Raw genomic sequence first — 19,187 nt, 5'->3', positions numbered from 1 at the left:
GTACTGCACCAGACCACTAGTATACACCGTACTGCACCAGAACACTAGTATACAATGTACTGCACCAGAACACTAGTATACACCGTACTGCACCAGACCACTAGTATACACCGTACTGCACCAGAACACTAGTATACACTGTACTGCACCAGAACACTAGTATACACCGTACTGCACCAGACCACTAGTATACACCGTACTGCACCAGAACACTAGTATACACCGTACTGCACCAGACCACTAGTATACACCGTACTGCACCAGACCACTAGTATACACCGTACTGCACCAGACCACTAGTATACACCGTACTGCACCAGACCACTAGTATACACCGTACTGCACCAGACCACTAGTATACACCGTACTGCACCAGAATACTAGTATACACCGTACTGCACCAGACCACTAGTATACACCGTACTGCACCAGAATACTAGTATACACCGTACTGCACCAGACCACTAGTATACATCGTACTGCACCAGAACACTAGTATACACTGTACTGCACCAGAACACTAGTATACACCGTACTGCACCAGAACACTAGTATACACCGTACTGCACCAGACCACTAGTATACACTGTACTGCACCAGAACACTAGTATACACTGTACTGCACCAGACCACTAGTATACACTGTACTGCACCAGACCACTAGTATACACTGTACTGCACCAGATCACTAGTATACACCGTACTGCACCAGACCACTAGTATACACCGTACTGCACCAGACCACTAGTATACACCGTACTGCACCAGACCACTAGTATACACCGTACTGCACCAGAATACTAGTATACACCGTACTGCACCAGAACACTAGTATACACCGTACTGCACCAGACCACTAGTATACACCGTACTGCACCAGACCACTAGTATACAATGTACTGCACCAGAACACTAGTATACAATGTACTGCACCAGAACACTAGTATACACCGTACTGCACCAGAACACTAGTATACAATGTACTGCACCAGAACAATAGTATACACCGTACTGCACCAGACCACTAGTATACACCGTACTGCACCAGAACACTAGTATACACTGTACTGCACCAGAACACTAGTATACACCGTACTGCACCAGACCACTAGTATACACCGTACTGCACCAGAAACTAGTATACACCGTACTGCACCAGAACACTAGTATACACCGTACTGCACCAGACCACTAGTATACACCGTACTGCACCAGACCACTAGTATACAATGTACTGCACCAGAACACTAGTATACACATGTACTGCACCAGAACACTAGTATACACCGTACTGCACCAGAACACTAGTATACAATGTACTGCACCAGAACAATAGTATACACCGTACTGCACCAGACCACTAGTATACACCGTACTGCACCAGAACACTAGTATACACCGTACTGCACCAGAACACTAGTATACACCGTACTGCACCAGACCACTAGTATACACCGTACTGCACCAGAACACTAGTATACACCGTACTGCACCAGACCACTAGTATACACCGTACTGCACCAGACCACTAGTATACACCGTACTGCACCAGACCACTAGTATACACCGTACTGCACCAGACCACTAGTATACACCGTACTGCACCAGACCACTAGTATACACCGTACTGCACCAGAATACTAGTATACACCGTACTGCACCAGACCACTAGTATACACCGTACTGCACCAGAATACTAGTATACACCGTACTGCACCAGACCACTAGTATACACCGTACTGCACCAGAACACTAGTATACACTGTACTGCACCAGAACACTAGTATACACCGTACTGCACCAGACCACTAGTATACACCGTACTGCACCAGAACACTAGTATACACTGTACTGCACCAGACCACTAGTATACACTGTACTGCACCAGATCACTAGTATACACCGTACTGCACCAGACCACTAGTATACACCGTACTGCACCAGACCACTAGTATACACCGTACTGCACCAGACCACTAGTATACACCGTACTGCACCAGACCACTAGTATACACCGTACTGCACCAGACCACTAGTATACACCGTACTGCACCAGAATACTAGTATACACCGTACTGCACCAGAACACTAGTATACACCGTACTGCACCAGACCACTAGTATACACCGTACTGCACCAGAATACTAGTATACACCGTACTGCACCAGAACACTAGTATACACCGTACTGCACCAGACCACTAGTATACACCGTACTGCACCAGACCACTAGTATACACCGTACTGCACCAGACCACTAGTATACACCGTACTGCACCAGACCACTAGTATACACCGTACTGCACCAGACCACTAGTATACACCGTACTGCACCAGACCTGTCCCATCTCTAGAACTCCTTACCCTGTCCTGCTGGTTGCCATCCAGGCTGTAAGCAGTGACCTGGTTTACGGAAACAGCTGAACGCTCTGCGTTAAGCTGTTTCCATAACTCGCAAAGAAGTGAGATGCAGAAACAGCATAGCTTGCTGTGATCCAGTTACAGCATAGCACTGTGAGCCCCACTGTCTCCCTAAACTCAACCCCTTTTTCCAGCCTGGAGACCGGGTCAGACCTCTTTTTTAGAGATAGGTGCAAGTCCCGGAGTTCTCATCTCAGAGGGACCTTCATCTATGAAATCCTTATAGCATATCATGTGGATATGTCTAACCATTGTTTCATCTTGTGTCTGGCCATATATAGAATCACCATGTGTGAAAACGCCAAACTAAATAGTTTGATTTCAACTCCTCGTTAACCCATGGATTTTCAAATATCTACACAGTAGAGTTTTTACCAGTATTAATAAGTAGACAATTTCAACTCCAACTCCACTTGAGGCCTGAAAAATAAGGGTTCAAGGAACCTGAGATATGGATTTGTTTGGTTGGCACCAGTGACAATGAATGAACTGAAGGCAGGGAGAGACTCGCCACTAGGGATGAGCGAGTCGACTTTGGATGTTTCATCCTAAGTCGATTCGCTCATCTCTACTCACCACCAGCTATTCTTAATGAGAACTTTGCCAAAAATCCCGGCATCTCAGCATTTTAGACCTCTTCAAGTTTAACGTGGTTGATGTTGTGTATGTGAATAACCTGTGCTTGTCCATGAATTATCAAGAGATGTGTAAAGCTTTCATTCACAACAACAGTGTGGATGGAACTGTAGTAATGATACGACCCAGTGCTTGACTTTGTCCATATCAAAGTAATAGATTTATGGGTTAGTTGGCTGTAGTAGTTTCTCAGGTTTCAATCAGCATTCTAATGAACGTTGGCCATACCGGTGCGTCAGAAAAACACACTGCTACTCATCTCCATTATATAAAGGGTAGTTCCGTTGTATTACACAGCTGCTTTGTAAGGACTGTACACGTTTTATAAACTTTGTGGCTGAACCTCTCTCTCATTGTCCTACATTGCCATCATGGAATTTCAGCCATTTGTAAATGTGGTAGGTACTTGTGGCCTTCAAGCACATTAACAATGAGCAATTTCTGCCTTTTTTCTGGATACCGAGATTCTGTAAGCTTTTTCCCTCTCATTACCCAATGGAATTAAATTCTTCATGGTCAGCAGGTGACCTAACTTAGCTAGAATTCTCCTTCTTGACTACAGGTGACAATCCACAGACCCTGTGAACTCACCTGTGTTCAGGCAGGGCCTTGCCCTAGCATGTCGGGGCGCTTCCTCAAGGACTGAACTGCGAGCCTCTCCAAACTAACCTAATTTCTAAGATCTTCGAACTGTCTGCATGGCTGCTTTCCCCCCCCCCAGTATGGTATGGGACATGCTTTTGCTTGTTTCCTTCTTTATACTTTCCTCTTCATGCAGATGCCTCAACTTATGTATTACTTTCAAAGCCATACTCTTGTGATATCTTGTCTCTCTCTTTTCATTTCCTTATTTGCTCCTCTGCTTTCCATCAGCCTCCAAAAAAGATTTGGGATTATACTCCGGGGGATTGCTCTATCCTTAAAGTAGAGGATAGGAAGGTAAAGATGCTTTCTTAATTCTGTCCGGCAGCGTCTGGTGCAGTTTCTGACAGTTTGCGTGTGTTGTATGTGTGATTAGCTTTTAATTTGCAGCTCCTTGAGCTACTTTTTATTTTGGCAGTCTATTTGTGTTAGCATGATGTCATTGTCTGCATTTCTACCCAAACGTTCTTAACCATTTTTCAGTCTGAACTTTTTGTTAAGACTAATTTTATGTTGGAGCAATTTGGGCAGTGTGTCTCGGATTAGGTACAGTTACAATATCTTGTGCTCAGATATGGTCATTATTTGACCAAAAAAACTGTATGGATCACAAAGTGAGCCCTTATAGAGGCCATCTTTAGGCTACTTTCACACAAACTGGAAAAATGGCCATTTAAGTAACGGCCGTCACACAGCAATTTTTAGAACCAATGGAAGTCAGTGGGGCTATTCACATGGCTGTTTGGCCGTTTTTTTTATGGACATCCTATTTTTGGCCAGACGGACCCTATTGAAATCAAAGCAAATGACACTAGGTAAAAATAGGCCACCACCTCATCCACCCCTCATTGAATGCAGCAGGACCTGCATTCAATGAGGAGCGAGTATCCCACGCATGCAATTGGATGAGGTGGTTTACACCACGAAAAGTGGAAGATGATCTAAATACTTGCCAGTTTGCTGCTATGCAGACCTTTGTAGATGGACCCTTGTCATTCGACTAATGTGGCTCTCAATTATTTTAGTTTTTCTACTCCTCTGACAGTACAATTTTTTTTTTTGAAATTAATGGAATTGTGAACAGAGCCGTTCCCATTCTGTAATCGAGTCCTTTGACTTTGAGTTGTCCACACCGAGCACTCTGTGGGCCTGTACTATATTATAATTCAGCAGAGAATACATGGATACCTGCTCCATTAGATCCCGTATTACAGCAGTATATGCTGCTCATTCGCTCTTCCATAGTACAGGTCCATATTGAATTAAATCGATCACCAGTGACCTCCCTATCCAGCTGTTTGCATAGACATGTAGCTGTTTTTCTTTTGTTGTTATGAAGTTCCCTTCCTGAGTTATGATAATTTTTCTTAATATGCAAATTACGCCTTTGGAGCAATGAGGGCATCACCATTGCTCTTACACCCAAGCTCCTCTCCTTTCTGTGACCAGCCCCTCCATTGCGGCTTTACCACTGCCAGGTCCTGTCAATCAAAGCATTAAGGGAGAGGCTGCCCACAGAAAGGAGCGGAGCTCGGGTGCAACAAGAGCAATGGTGATGTACTCATTACACCAAAGGCCTAACTTGCATGTTAGGAAAAAGTATGATAACTCAGGAATGGAGCCTCATTGCAAAACCAAAAACGTATTTCAGCAACATTACAAAAACTGGGGGGAAAATAGTTAACCGTTTAACAAAAATAAAATAAAAAATATGGATGAAAAAAGACTGACATAGCAAAATGGATACAATACAAAACCAAATATGGGGCAAATTGTAAAGATCTGTACTGCACTTATGTACTTGATCCATCTTTTGACACTGCAGCATGAAGGAACCTAATGCTGTGTGATACAGAGGCACCATAGTGGATTATGCCTTCATAGTATAGAACCGTATAGATTCCATACGTCAGATATAAATTGTAATAGATGCTCATTCTTCTCAGTTTATGTGGGAAGAGGAAACGGAATTGTGGTACTGTATGTCATTGGGAACTTCACAATCAGCCAGAGACCAGTGGTTTCCGTAATTTGGCATCCAGAAATAAATTCCTACTATGGTGGCTCACTACATGAAAAAATCGGAGCATAGCCAAATACAACCGATGTGATGTTATAGAAAAATAAAGGAGTATGAGATGAATCAAAACTAAGGCTACTTTCACACTTGCGGCAGTGCGATCCGGCAGGCAGTTCCGTCGTCGGAACTGCCCGCCGGATCCGCCGATCTGGCTGAGACTGAAAGCATTTGTGAGACGGGTGCGGATCCGTCTCACAAATGCATTGCAAGAACGGATCCGCTTGTCATGCAGACAGACTGATCCGTCCGGTATCTTTTTTCACATTTTTACCGGTCTGCGCATGCGCAGGCCGGAAGGACGGATCCAGCATTCCAGTATTTTGAACTAATACATTCCTATGGGGGAAAATGCAAGTCTTCAGTTATTTTCGCCGGAGAGAAAACCGTTTCCGGTTTTATCTTTTGCCTGAACAGTCAAAACGACTGAACTGAAGACATCCTGATGCCTCCTGAACAGATTGCTCTCCATTCAGAATGCATGGGGATATGCCTGATCAGTTCTTTTCCAGTATAGAGCCCCTGTGACGGAACTCTATGCCGGAAAAGAAAAACGCTAGTGTGAAAGTACCCTAAGGAGGAAACTGGAGCAAATGGCTGTAGAAACCTATCCGCTCCATTTCATCCAGTGAATCTAGAAATGTCAAAATACAGTGTGTACTGCGCATGTGCGCAGCAAGCGGATGACCTGCTCTACATTGCAATTAGAATTTTTTTGCGTATGTGGCCATCTATGGCTTTAAAGGGACATTTCCATAAAAATAAATTTTGTAGCGCATATTGACAACGTGTATGTACGTGTGAATATTCTATTTATATAAAAAAAAAACGGGTGGATGGTTTTCTAAATCTACATTTTTTTTAAGTCACTTTGTGTTCTAGCTCTTTAACTTCTTGGCACAGAGTCAGACCATTCACTGCGACCAGAGAGGGAAGAAGGTGTGCCTCAATTAGCGCATCAAAAATGATACTAAGGCCTGTTTCATATCTGCGTTCAAGCAGATCCGGCAGGCTGTTGCTGCCGGGAGCATCCCGCCGGATCCATCACTGCCATGCACTGCCTGAATTCCATCTGGTCCCTTTCACTATAATGGGGACCAGTGGAGACTCTGCCACAACCCGGCAAATATGCAAATAAGCAGCCAGTGTTCCAATTATCCCAATTTTATACCTACTATGATCATGAGGATTACCTTTCAGATAACAACTTCCCCCTCACAGCAGCAACAGACTGACAATGGATTACCAATCGGTATAGGAGGTCTTATCATTTGTGTTGACTGCTGCAGAAGGACAAGATTTTATATTTCATTTTCCGGGATATAAGTACTGCTGAAATAAATAAAAATGTTTTCTCTCCATATTGAGTTTAAAAAGATACCCCTTTCTGATGGAACCGTCCCTTTAAGTGAGCCATGAAAACATTCTGTACATTTAATTGGCCAGCTCAGTGCTTCCTATACTATACTATTAGACTTCTTACGTGGAAGGTATAAATCTGTCTTTTCCTATGAATTTTACATGTTCTTATCAAATTTCACTTTTTGAATCCTCTTACGTAGCGGACTGTCTGGGACTGTGTTTGTATCTGATCCTGTATGAGAATAAACCGCAATAAAGCAGTTGGACCTCCTACGTCTTTGCACTTAATACCTGTTGCATGTGCACTTGGCAGCTCTCTCTGCAGCTGCTGCGCCCTCTCCACTTTGATTGACAGGGACAGGCGTGATGACGTTTTCACTGCCTGATCCTGCTAATCAAAGTGCAGAGGGCGCGGCAGTTGCAGAGAGAGCAGAGCCTCTAGGTGTAATGGCAACGCCCCCGTTGCTCCTAAAGGCTCAATTGCATATAATAAAACATAATTTTTCTCAGTAATGCAGGCACATACGAACATGGGACCAACACAGATGTCTTCAGCTGCCAAGCGCACATGTAACAGGTCAGGTACAAATCTGCGGACAGATGCCCTTTAAGCTCCTTGAACTATAAAGAACTTGAAAATCTATATCCACGAGCACAGACAGATTTGTGCGATCCCCGTGTTCTGCTGCTGTGTGTTAGATCTAACCAGATAACTGATGTGTGTGTGTTTTTAATAATTTTAATTGCTACCAGGGAAATAATAACGGATAATTAAGATGAAAAAATAATTGCCCCAATCTTCATTAATTACTGTAGATTAATATAACTGGATACAGAGTGATACATCAGCTGTAACGTCACTAATGGCTTTCACGCCTATCAGGATTGTCCAAGGTTTGCTGAGCGGCTGACTGTTGCATCTTCGTCTTCAGCTGGCCAATTATGTAATGTACAGTAATATGCGTGCTAATAGATACAGATAATTAGCACATTCATGGTTCATTTAGACGCTTTATTTCAAGGTCAGATCAGCAATTTTTTTGCATGTGATGCACACAGGGAAAATGTAAAACGGGCGCTGCATTGGGGTTTGGGCAACGTAAGGGTGTTAAAAAATGGCTTGCTATGTATGCGCCTCTCCCCGGTGTGATCGTTCCTTGCAGGCTCGTCTCCGACAGTAGCATTTATTTGTATTTTGCAGTCGTTTATCCCAGCTTGAAAATTCTTGCTGGCCAGCAGCACATGCCCCATGTAAACCGGTTGACTTCCTGCCATAATGTAAAAAGTGTAGGGCACGAACAATTGTAGTAACAGTCGGGCCTTTTAAACAAGCACAGATCGATCAGTTTTGTCATGGATTTGCGCTTGTGATGGCTGAGAATCGAGCCACATAAAATGACCCTTTCCCATGGGTTGCGCGGGTGCAATGCGTGACGTGAACGCATTGCACCCGCATTGAATCCTGACCCATTCATTTCAATGGGGCTGTGTACATGAGCAATGTTTTTTACGCATCACTTGTGCGTTGCGTGAAAATCGCAGCATGCTCTATATTCTGTATTTTTCATGCAACGCAGGCCCCATAGAAATGAATGGGGCTGCGTGAAAATTGCATGGCATCCTCAAGCAAGTGCGGATGCGATGCGATTTTCACGCATGGTTGCTAAGGAGACGAGGGATGTATGACCCGGGAACCCATTTACTTTATTATTTTCCATTATAACATGGGTATAATGGAAAATAATAGCATTCTTTAAAACAGAATGCTAAGTATAATGTCAATTGTGGGTTAAAAAATAATAAAAACATAACTCACCCCATCCACTTGATCGCGCACCTGGGATCCTCTTCTTTGTTCTCCTTGAAGGACCTGCAAAAGGACCTTCGCTGACGTCACCGCGCTCACCACGTGGTTAGCGCGGTGACATCAGCACAGGTCTTGCTGAATGAAGATAGAAGAACCTTCTATCTTCATTCAGCAGGACCTGCGGTGACATCAGCGAAGGTCCTTTTGCAGGTCCTTCAAGAAGAACAAAGATTTATCCCAACTGCGCGATCAAGTGGATAAGGTGAGTAATGTTTTTATTATTTTTTAACCCTCAATTGACATTATACTTAGCATTCTGTTTTAAAGAATGCTATTATTTTCCATTATAACCATGTTATAATGGAAAATAATAAAATCTACAGAACAACAAACCCAAAACCCGAACTTTAGTGAAGAGGTCCGGGTTCGGGTCTGGGTACCACATTCAGTTTTTTCTCACACGCGTGCAAAACACATTGCTCTCGCACGGAAAAAACTGGAACGCGACTAAAATTGCGTGTCTACTCCCGCACGATTTTCCTTGAACACACCTGCATTGCATCCGGCCCTCACCCGCGATGCCCCTGTGAAGGGGGCCTAAGGGTTGTATTACACCATCAGATTATCTGACCAATCGTTGGTGTGTATAACAAAAGATCTGTGTGTGTAATAGGCCATCTGATTGGTCAGATAATCTGTTGGTGTAATAGAGCGCTTAGGAATTGTCATCTCTAGGGAATCTCTGCCGGTGACAGGTTCCCCTTATATCGCTTTGCATGCTCCTGGTAATTGGGTGCGTTTAAAGCTTTTATCTACATGTTGTCAAGGTAATACTGAGTAATGAAGGCATTAAACAGGTTTTTGCCATCTTTTACCTGAGGCAGATGACAGACTTTTCAGTGTTCTTCTATTATGTAATGTAAAAAGGCATTGACGTCGATGGTTCTTTATGTTTTGCTGTAGTTATTATATAACGTTTCACCAAGCAGATGAGCAAACACATGTGTCCTGTTGTGCCCTCAATGTGACCGCCGGAGACCCGTGTCAATGTGTAATGTCTGTTATTGTCTTGTTCTTCTTTAACTAGACTGAGCTAGAGAAAGACCTCTATCGGTACGAGTCTGAGTTAGATGCAGATATAGAGAGAATGGACAAGTGTTATAAAGCTTCCAATAAAATGGTATGAAAGCTCTTCCTACTGCCGATTGGCCTATCGAGCAAACTGTCTCTCTGCAAGATATGGAATGAAGAAAGGCTTATGTCATAACCTCACTAATCCCATCTGCACCCCGGCCTGCCGAATGTGTAACCACATCATGACCTTTCTGCATCCTACTATATCCAGTAGTGTCCTATCCCTGCTGTGACCATAGGCTTCCACAGCAATATGTCTGTGCCGCCTGGCTGCCATGTGCTCGTCAACCTGGCTCTCCGTATTTGTGAAGGTGCATTCTCATGTAGAACCAGACAACCCAAAGCCTGTACTGTTCCAGGTTCCGATCAGTATTATTTCTTAGACATTTTGTAGTGACATTTCTTAAAGGGATTGTACAGAGTTGGAAAAACCTACTTTCTTTCAGATACAGCATCACATCAGTCCATGGGTTGTGAGTGTTCACAGCAACAAGAAGAAAACTTCCCCTAAAACGTAACCTTTATACTCTTGGATAACCCCTTTAAAGTGTGTGTGTGTCCCCCCATGTGCCGGGCACCCCACATGGAATATTCTTACCCCGTTCTCTGCTTCCGCGTCTGGTCCCTGCACCGCCACTGCTGCTTCTACCTGCACGCAGATGAAAACATCCGGTGTCGGGGGGAAGCAGCCAATTGCAGTCGGGGACGAGCCTCCGTAGGGTCACCAGCAATGCTAGGAAGGCTCGTCCCTACCATTGGCTGCTCCTCCCCGACATCGGATGTTTTCATTCGTGTGCAGGGAGAAGCAGCAGTGGCGGAGCGGGGACCGAGGTAAGTATATTCCATGTTGGGTTCCCGGCACATAAGGGCACATTTTATACTCTTGGAGAACCCCTTTAAAGCTACTTTTACACTTCAGTTTCTGATAATAAAACCGGCTTCATCCAGAGGAAGATCCCGTTGTATCTTTCAATAACGGATCTGGCGTTTTTATATCGTTTCTGAGTGAACGAATCCGGCACTATTGACTTACATTTTGTTTCATGCCGGATCCGTTTTGCTCCGCATCCCATGCTGCAGCAGTTTTCTGTCCAGTATGGGAACGCAACCAAACGGAACGGGATTCATTCTGGTGCACTCCGTTCCCTTCGGTTCAGTTTTGTCCCCATTGACGATGAATGGGGACAAACATGAAGTGTTTTTCTCCAGTATTAAGATCCTCTGCCACGTCTCAATACCGGAAAAGCTAATCCTGGTCATAAAAAAGACTCCCACAAAAATAAACATATAACCCCAGTAGAATACCCTATTGTGTCCCTTACTGTCCCTCCCTTCAGCGTTGCTTCTGGTATTGCTGCCATACACAACCCATGCACAGTTTTTTTATAGCGCGGACACCCCTTTAAATGGAACCTGTCACCGGGATTTGGGTTATAGAGCTGAGGACATGGGTTGCTAGATGGCCGCTAGCACATCCGCAATATCCAGTCCCCATAGCTCTGTGTGCTTTTATTGTGTAAAAATAACAACTTGATGCATATGCAAATTAACCTGAGATGAGTCCTGTACTTGAGATGAGTCAGGGACAGGAGCAGGACTCATCTCAGGTTAATTTGCATATGTATCAAATCGTTTTTTTGACACAATAAAAGCACACAGAGCTATGGGGACTGGATATTGCGGATGTGCTAGCAACCCATGTCCTCAGCTCTATACACAAAATCCCGGTGACGGGTTCCCTTTAAATATTGTTATTGCAGATATGTGCAGCATTTTAAGGAATAGGTTGTCGAAATGAGCGCCTGACACTACAGTATCCCGTGATATAGTGTTTGAAGATTCACCAACTCCTACTCATACCCAGATCTGTATCCTAAATTGCTAAAAAGGAACCTTCATAACATTCGACATGTCACTGGCTGGCTATAGAGTTTAGAGAACTTTTGGCCAGACCCTCATTTGGGCGACCACTATCCTTCCAGATACCCCTTACAGATGGACATTTGGCTTGTAAGCTGTCAACTGTCCTGAATGGGAAGAAAGCCATTGCTAGACACCCTTGTAGCAGCTTATCTCCCCTGAGAACAAAATAATTGGACATGTTGCAGTCTAACAGTCCGATCCTTCTGCCCCCCACCATCAGGAGATTCGTGACACCCACATTCAATGATCAGGGGATCCCAGCAAAGTAAGCGGATTCAGCCAACATTAATCCCAGCTGTAGTCAGGGCATTTTTGATAACTTAATCTGAGGGAATCGGAATTCGCTAATATTTTCTTTGGCTCCAAGAAGCACCTATTTTCCTAAATCAGTGGCTCTATGAAGCCGGGTCTGATGCTCGATGCTAATATTCTGATTCGGTGGCATCAATTATCACTCTAGAAATTATTTCCCAAAGCACGTTCTGATTTCACATCCTTAAACCTCAATTTAGAAGCCTAATTAATTCTCTTCTCGGTCTCTTCCCATAAATCAAGCCTGTGCATTGTGGCATTGTTGCGCTGAGCCTTGCAGTGATAAATATTAGAATGTATTGGCCAGGATGATTCTAGCCTTTTTACTCCTAATGTAATTACCCTATCCAAATGTTGCCCACCTGGGCACTCAACCTGCCTCGTGAATGGTGCGTCCCTGTTGTTGGTTCTACAAGAGGCACCTCTATTGCATATTGTAAATCTGTCCATGTACGTTTTGGCTTGTCACCTTGCTGTTTGCTTGTCTGTGCTTGCAAAGCTTTGGCTGAATAGTAAAAGTGCTTCCATAATCGGCTTCGAGATGTGTTGTAAGACTCTGTGTACTAAGTCATAATGAATATCACTTCAATGAGATTGATAAATGCTTCCAATATGCACTGTGCCAGTTGGTGGCATCTCATGCTGAATGTACTGTAAGGTGTACGGTAAGATCTTTACAACGGGTTAAGCTCTTTCAAAATGGTAGTCTATGCCAAACATAAGTAGAAGTATCAGTCTTTTCTTTATAGTTTTTTTTATATACTTCTTTTTTTGATCCACTGCTTATCAGAAACTGCCTCAAAAGCCTAAATATGTGATTCAGCCTTAAAGGCATAGATGTTCAAATAAACCTCCTCCCCCCCCCAGGGGTGCACCTAGCCTTTCTGCTGCCTGAAGCGAAAATTGAAACCGTGCCCCCCCATGACAATTTCTTAACCTAACCCCTTTGCCACAATGAAAGCACTCATTGACCATGGCCCTTCCGCTGCCCCCCTCTCGCCCCTACCTGGTGCTGCCTCTCCTGGCCTCATTGCTGGTGCACCCCTGATCACCCCACTCCTGCAATTGGGCCATTTCCTGGAACATTGCATGAGTCCAGTGCCAGGTCCCCAGGCCCTATTCAGGTGCTGATAGTTTGTGCTTTTCGGTACCCCTGTATGGGGATTCTGTGGACAACTCGTTTACATAGGACTGTTCACAGGGCATCTATAGACCCATTGTCCGTAGGTCTCCATGCACAAAGGATATTCAGATTGCAGAGCTCCATATCTTGAAATAGGCTACAGTAGAAACTACCTAAGTGACACTTCCAAAATGTGAACCTGTTGTGTGGGAGAGGCGTGATCTGTCACCATGCCCCCTTGCAGTTATCTACCCTATACCTATCTCGGGTGCCACACCAAGAGCTAGAATGAACATAAAGTTGGCCCTTTATTGTTAAAAAGTCACAAACTATGCGTTAACGACCTTTTGACCGCAACTTTTCAAAAAAATTGTTGCATCTCTCGGACTTTACACCACTCTCGCCACTTTCCCTAGTGGGGGCATAGCAAGGGGCGGGAACGGAAGGGGGTCTGGCCAGCCACCCCAAAAAATGTATATTTATTTACGCTAGATATCAGGCGCACATAAAGCCAGAAATCTATGTCTGCTCTGAGCTGTCGTAGATTTCTGTTTAGGAGAACAAATTGCAGGAAGATGCAACTCATTTATGATGAGACGTGAGCCCAGAAATCGCCAATCTTGATAAATCTCACCAGAGATTGTATTGTAGGTAATCTCATAATCATAGTGTTAGGGCTTATGCACACAGATGCCACCCGTGTGCCTTCCGCAATTTGCGAAACGGAACGGGCAGCCCGATATAGCAATGCCTATTCTTGTCCGCAAAACATGGAGATCTCCCCAGTCATCTAGCTGGCAGCTCAGGGGTGTGTCCTTTCTGTTGCAGCCCTCTCCCTATCACATCTCAGGGGGGCTGTCCTCTGCTGCGGCAGCTCTCTCTCTCTTTCTCTCTCTTCCTCTGAAACTTTCACAACTTCTAATAAGATATGACTGGTGGCAGTTCAATGATGAAACGGAGCATGTGTGACCACCTCAGAGAGATGAGGAGAAGAGCAAACAGCAGGTGGCGCCACACAGATACATTTTTATTGAATAACTCAAGTGGCTATACAACATTTGGAATTACATGCAGATCCAGGTGCTGGTTTGAAAAATATTTACACCTTTTAAGTAAATCTTAATTGATAGAATATCTTCATTGTATAATTTATTCTTCTATTGTTTAATTTCTGAATTAACCCTTTTATTACATATAAAATCCTGGAAGCAGGAGACATTTGGTTAGGAATTAGCGACATTCCCCCTATCGTTTCCATAGCCGAGATTCTGTTTTTTACACTTGAGTTTTTCTCTGACGTGGGATTGCACCTCTCAAGGAAAAGCAGTGTGTGAAAACCTTTCCAGGCTTGCTATTCCTGTCCCAGCTGCTTATCTGCCTGTGCTGGCTTTGTAGGCAGTGACTCACTGACATAAAAGCGACTAGTCATTGTAAAGCACACTGCCTGCCCCTGGAAGCTGGCTGTCTGGAGACATGGGCACACACTGCCGTGGCTAAAGTTTTCATGCATTCATGGAGGTACAATGGCAGACTGCACAGCCTGCTAGAGGAGATTGTCTGCGATTTCTCCGTCTGAATGACCGCTTTTCTTGGATTCTTACAGAACGCAGGAGGGAGCCGTCCGGACGACCTTCCATCCTAGTAAGTTGCAGTCATTTCTCACGTACGTGTATGTTTACTCTGCTTGCTATGTTACCTTATAGCCCCATTGTGTACAATGTGTACCCCGGGGTAACGCGTTTCAGTGAAGACTGTTTCCGGTCCCTATATCAGTCAGGGGTGCTTAGCACCTACACTTTTGTCCTTTGTTGTACAATTTTTGTAGCATGCAATTGATTTGTTTGATAGAATTTCAGATTTTGTGCTGCTATTATGTATCAAGAGATCATTTATGGAAGTGTCCCCATTACACAGACAATCACCCATACAACTTGTGACACCTTCCCAATCTTGCTTCATAATAACCATTTAGAGTACGTTTATATCTGCGTTATGAAATCCGGCATGCCGAATTTCACTGTACCCAGCATTGCCGAATACTGCCGTTCACCTCTGGATCCCCATTAAGGGCTCATGCACACGATTGTATGTATTTTCCGATCCGCCAAAAATACGGATGACATCTGCGTGCATTCCGTATTTTGCGGAACGGAACAGCTGGCCCTTCATAGAACAGTACTATTCTTGTCCGTAATGCGGACAATAATAGGATATGTTCTATTTTTTTGCGGAACGGAAATACAGAAACGGAATCCGCAAAATAAAAACGGAACGGAAAGAAAATACATTCGTGTGCATGAGCCCTAACTAGAATGGGATCCAGTGGTTATCCGGCCACTTTCCAGGATAAATGGCCATTCATGCCAGAACTGGCTGCCGGATTGGGCAACGCTAGTGTCAGAGTGATGTTAATGTATAGGACAAGGAAAGGCGGACGACACTTCGTAATATCCAATCATGCGACCTATGGTTTTATATAGAGATGTAGCAACTCTCAGTTTGTCCAAGGTTTACCTGCATTTATTAAGACATCGGGGGTCATTTATGAAATAGAAATGCGTCTCAATGAGCCGTATTTCTGGCACTGATTGCGGCTCAAAGGTGTTCTGCGCCGCAATCTGCGACTTCCCCGCACTCGTGCCAGGTTTAAAAAAAAAGTTGTATGTCCTAAATGGTCATAACTTCGGGGGATCCACCGCCTGTGCACGGCTATATTAAGAGCGGCATCTAAAACGTGACCCATCATGTTTGGCTGTACCAAATGTCAAACTCAGCCCTGCTATATGTGGATAGCAAATTATCTGAACTGAAATGTTATCATCGCCTATGACAAATTCAGCTCTGCTATGTCTGTGTATCAAAGGGGTTGTGCTGTTAAACATGAAGACGGTGCTTCTGTGATTGGCAGGGCTTGTAAAAGTCTACTTCAAGGATACGTTGGGTCGCTGATGTGGATGATCTCGCTACATTTTGACCTACTTTTTAAATCCCTTTAAGGTTTTGGAAGGGGTGTCATTTGCTGTAATCTAATCTGGTGAGGGTGTACTGAGCGATCTGTAAATTATTCTGTTAAAAGCTTAAATTATGCAGAAAATCTCTTCAGGATTTGCATTCAGCACTTCAGGGCGGATATCTGTTCTTATTAACATGTTAACACTTTCCTACCAGGATTGTGGGGTGTAGAAAGAATATTGTGCAGTATTTATGGAGAATTCATGTGAGGAATATGCAATATCGTTCATTTAAGGAATATGCAATATCGTTTTTTTTTGCAATTTTTTTATTTTATTTTTTAAATGACAGTATTATACATCACGGACTAAAGTTGCCCGTGCACAAATAATATTGTGGCTAAATGAGCCATCAGCTGTTCCTCCTGACCTTCATGGACACATAGTTTGGCCAAACGCACATGAGTTTTAACAGGTAGAAAGGAAAAAAAGGATTGAGCACAACATGGCCAATCTTTCTTTCCGCCGACATCTGCTGTGGAGGGAGGGTTGGGTCACAGTCCACCGATCCTCACAAAATCATCAAGTTCGGCCAGCTTGCATCTGATGTGTATGGCCTCTGTCCTCAGGAGAGCTCACATTCGAATAGAAAGCCAATTAGCCTCTCTGTTGGTTTTTGGAGTTTGGGGCTAATTTGGTAGATATCAGGTCAACATTGGGAGAACATCCAAACTGCATGCAGATGTTCCTCTTGCTTAAAATTTAACCCAGGATCCCAGTGCTGTAAGGCAGTGTTCCGCAAACCCAAGCCCTCATGACCCACCTTCTGGTCATGATTTGAGAAGATCCCATAGAATGAATACCTGTAGTAAGTCCTGGTGCTTTGACACTAATTATATCACCTACTCAATACTAAGGAAATCCTGGAAACATGACCGGCAGCTGGGCCCGGAGGACTGGAGTTGAGGAACACTGCTGTAAGGGAACAGTGCTAACTACTGAGCCACCATGCTGGCCAAATCTTCCTCCATAAGTCAAGCCGAGAACCTCACTGCACCCTTCCCTCGCTGTAGAGGGGCAGCAAGTTCCACCCATTCTTGTATTTTCCTATCTCTAGTCTGGAGACACCATTTCACCTTTAGCCACAAGCATCAAAAGGGCAAGAAACATCCCTGGGCCTATAGGAATAGAAACTCTTATAGGCAGTGCTGTGAGACAACAGTGGTGACCACGAAGCTATGATGCTCTTCCTGTTATACGGACAAGGACGCAGCTAACATTCATCATACCTTCCAGCTGTACTGGATTAGTCGCTGCTGCACCGATTTTGCTGTATGGCTCTTATGAACACCATTGGTTTGCTGCCTGCAAATGTTGCTGATTACACAGTTTTTCTGTGCCAATCCTCATGCAGAAAAACGTAGCGTAAGGCCTTATTCACACAGTGTTTTGGTCAGTGATTTCTATCAGTGATTGTGAGCCTAAACCAGGATTGAAGCCCCCACAGAGATAAGGCACGAGGGAAAGATCTGCACCTGTTCTGTGTTTGGACATCACTGATGGAGATCACTGACCAAACACTGACTGTGTGAATAAGGACTCATGACCGTATCATGACCATAAGGACACATGACCGTATCCGTTTTGCAGTCTGCAAATCACAGATCCGCAAAGCACAGATCCTGGCTAGGTGCATGCCACTATTGTGTTTCAAACTACCATAAACGTCCTATCCTTGTCCGCAAAACCGCCAAGAATAGGACATGTTCTATCTTTTTTCAGGGCTGCAGAACGGACATACGGATGCGGACTTCATATGGCGTGCTGTCTGCATCTTTTGCAGCACATTAAAGTGAATAGGTCATCATCCGATCCGCAAAAAAATGCGGACCAAACATACAGTCATGTGCATGAGCCCTACGGCCTAATACCGTTCAGTGAATCAGTATGCAGCATAATACAGTACCAGCAAAGTGTATGACATTAGACAAATCTCACGTACACTTTGCTTCTTCATTCCGTGTGGAAACTGACCTGCCGTGTGGATTTTGAAACCTGCAGCATGGCAGTTGTTTGTGTGTTTTCGGATTTCAGCCTTTTCAATGCAAGGGTAAGGGTAAAATCGCATCAAATCTGCACCAAAAAACACAAGTAACACATGATGAGCGAACTTCTGTTTTCAAGTTCGGCGTACAAGGTTTGGGTTATCTAAGAATTCCGTTATGGATTCCACTACTATGGACTTGGATAACCCAAACCCAAACCTTGGACGCCAAAGTTGAAAACATAAGTTCGCTCAACACTATTTGTAAACCTGCACCCGTGTGCAGATAGGGCCAGGAGTGGCCAGAGTAATACATGCTCTTTACATGGGACTTACTATGACATTTCTCATATAAACAAGGGGTTTCAGTGCAGTAACTGCATTCCGTTTGTTTCATGCCGTCATTTATACCCCCCAAGGAGAAGGTTTTGGGATTTGCAAGGGTGACTGCTCTGCAGGAATGTATTAAAACGCCCATACGGAGGGAAAGAACGATCCTTGTGTTCTTATGGGGCAGCGCTGTTGGGTGCAGGGTGGGGTAGCTGTCAGGTGAGACCTGTTGTGCTTCTACGTAATGTGGAAGGGAGTTTTAAAGGCTCCAGTGTTCAGCGTGTTACTAATTCGTAGAATAGTTTCCAGCTCTGGAATGTGTGTGGGTTTGGCAGCACTAAATCATTTGGACAAAATCAGCAAGATTTGTAAACTTTAGACTAGAACACAGCAAAAGCCACCATAATGTGCAGCTACGGCAGAACT

The 19,187-nt window shown here is 44.1% G+C and overlaps 1 protein-coding gene across 25 annotated transcripts in view; it reads left to right on the top strand.

Moving 5' to 3' along the window:
- The window catches only part of SORBS1 (sorbin and SH3 domain containing 1), a 336,387-nt gene that overhangs the window by 273,055 nt on the left and 44,145 nt on the right, over positions 1-19,187 (top strand). For 21 of the 25 annotated variants that reach the window (XR_006390469.1, XM_044298962.1, XM_044298981.1 and 18 more), the window contains 3 exons: positions 3,930-3,995; positions 10,032-10,124; positions 15,040-15,077. Coding sequence is in view for 24 of the 25 variants with exons in the window: in XM_044298962.1 (XP_044154897.1) it covers positions 3,930-3,995; positions 10,032-10,124; positions 15,040-15,077 (197 nt within the window). In the remaining variant the exon portion in view is untranslated. The remainder of the gene's footprint in view (positions 1-3,929; positions 3,996-10,031; positions 10,125-15,039; positions 15,078-19,187) is intronic. The other 4 variants (XM_044298976.1, XM_044298979.1, XM_044298970.1 and 1 more) reach the window with 3 other exon arrangements.

This window comes from Bufo gargarizans, chromosome 6, assembly GCF_014858855.1.
Source record: "Bufo gargarizans isolate SCDJY-AF-19 chromosome 6, ASM1485885v1, whole genome shotgun sequence".
Taxonomy (NCBI): Eukaryota; Metazoa; Chordata; class Amphibia; order Anura; family Bufonidae; genus Bufo; species Bufo gargarizans.
The sequence above is the reverse complement of the archived record's forward strand: the minus strand, read 5'-3'. Positions and strand labels throughout refer to the sequence as shown.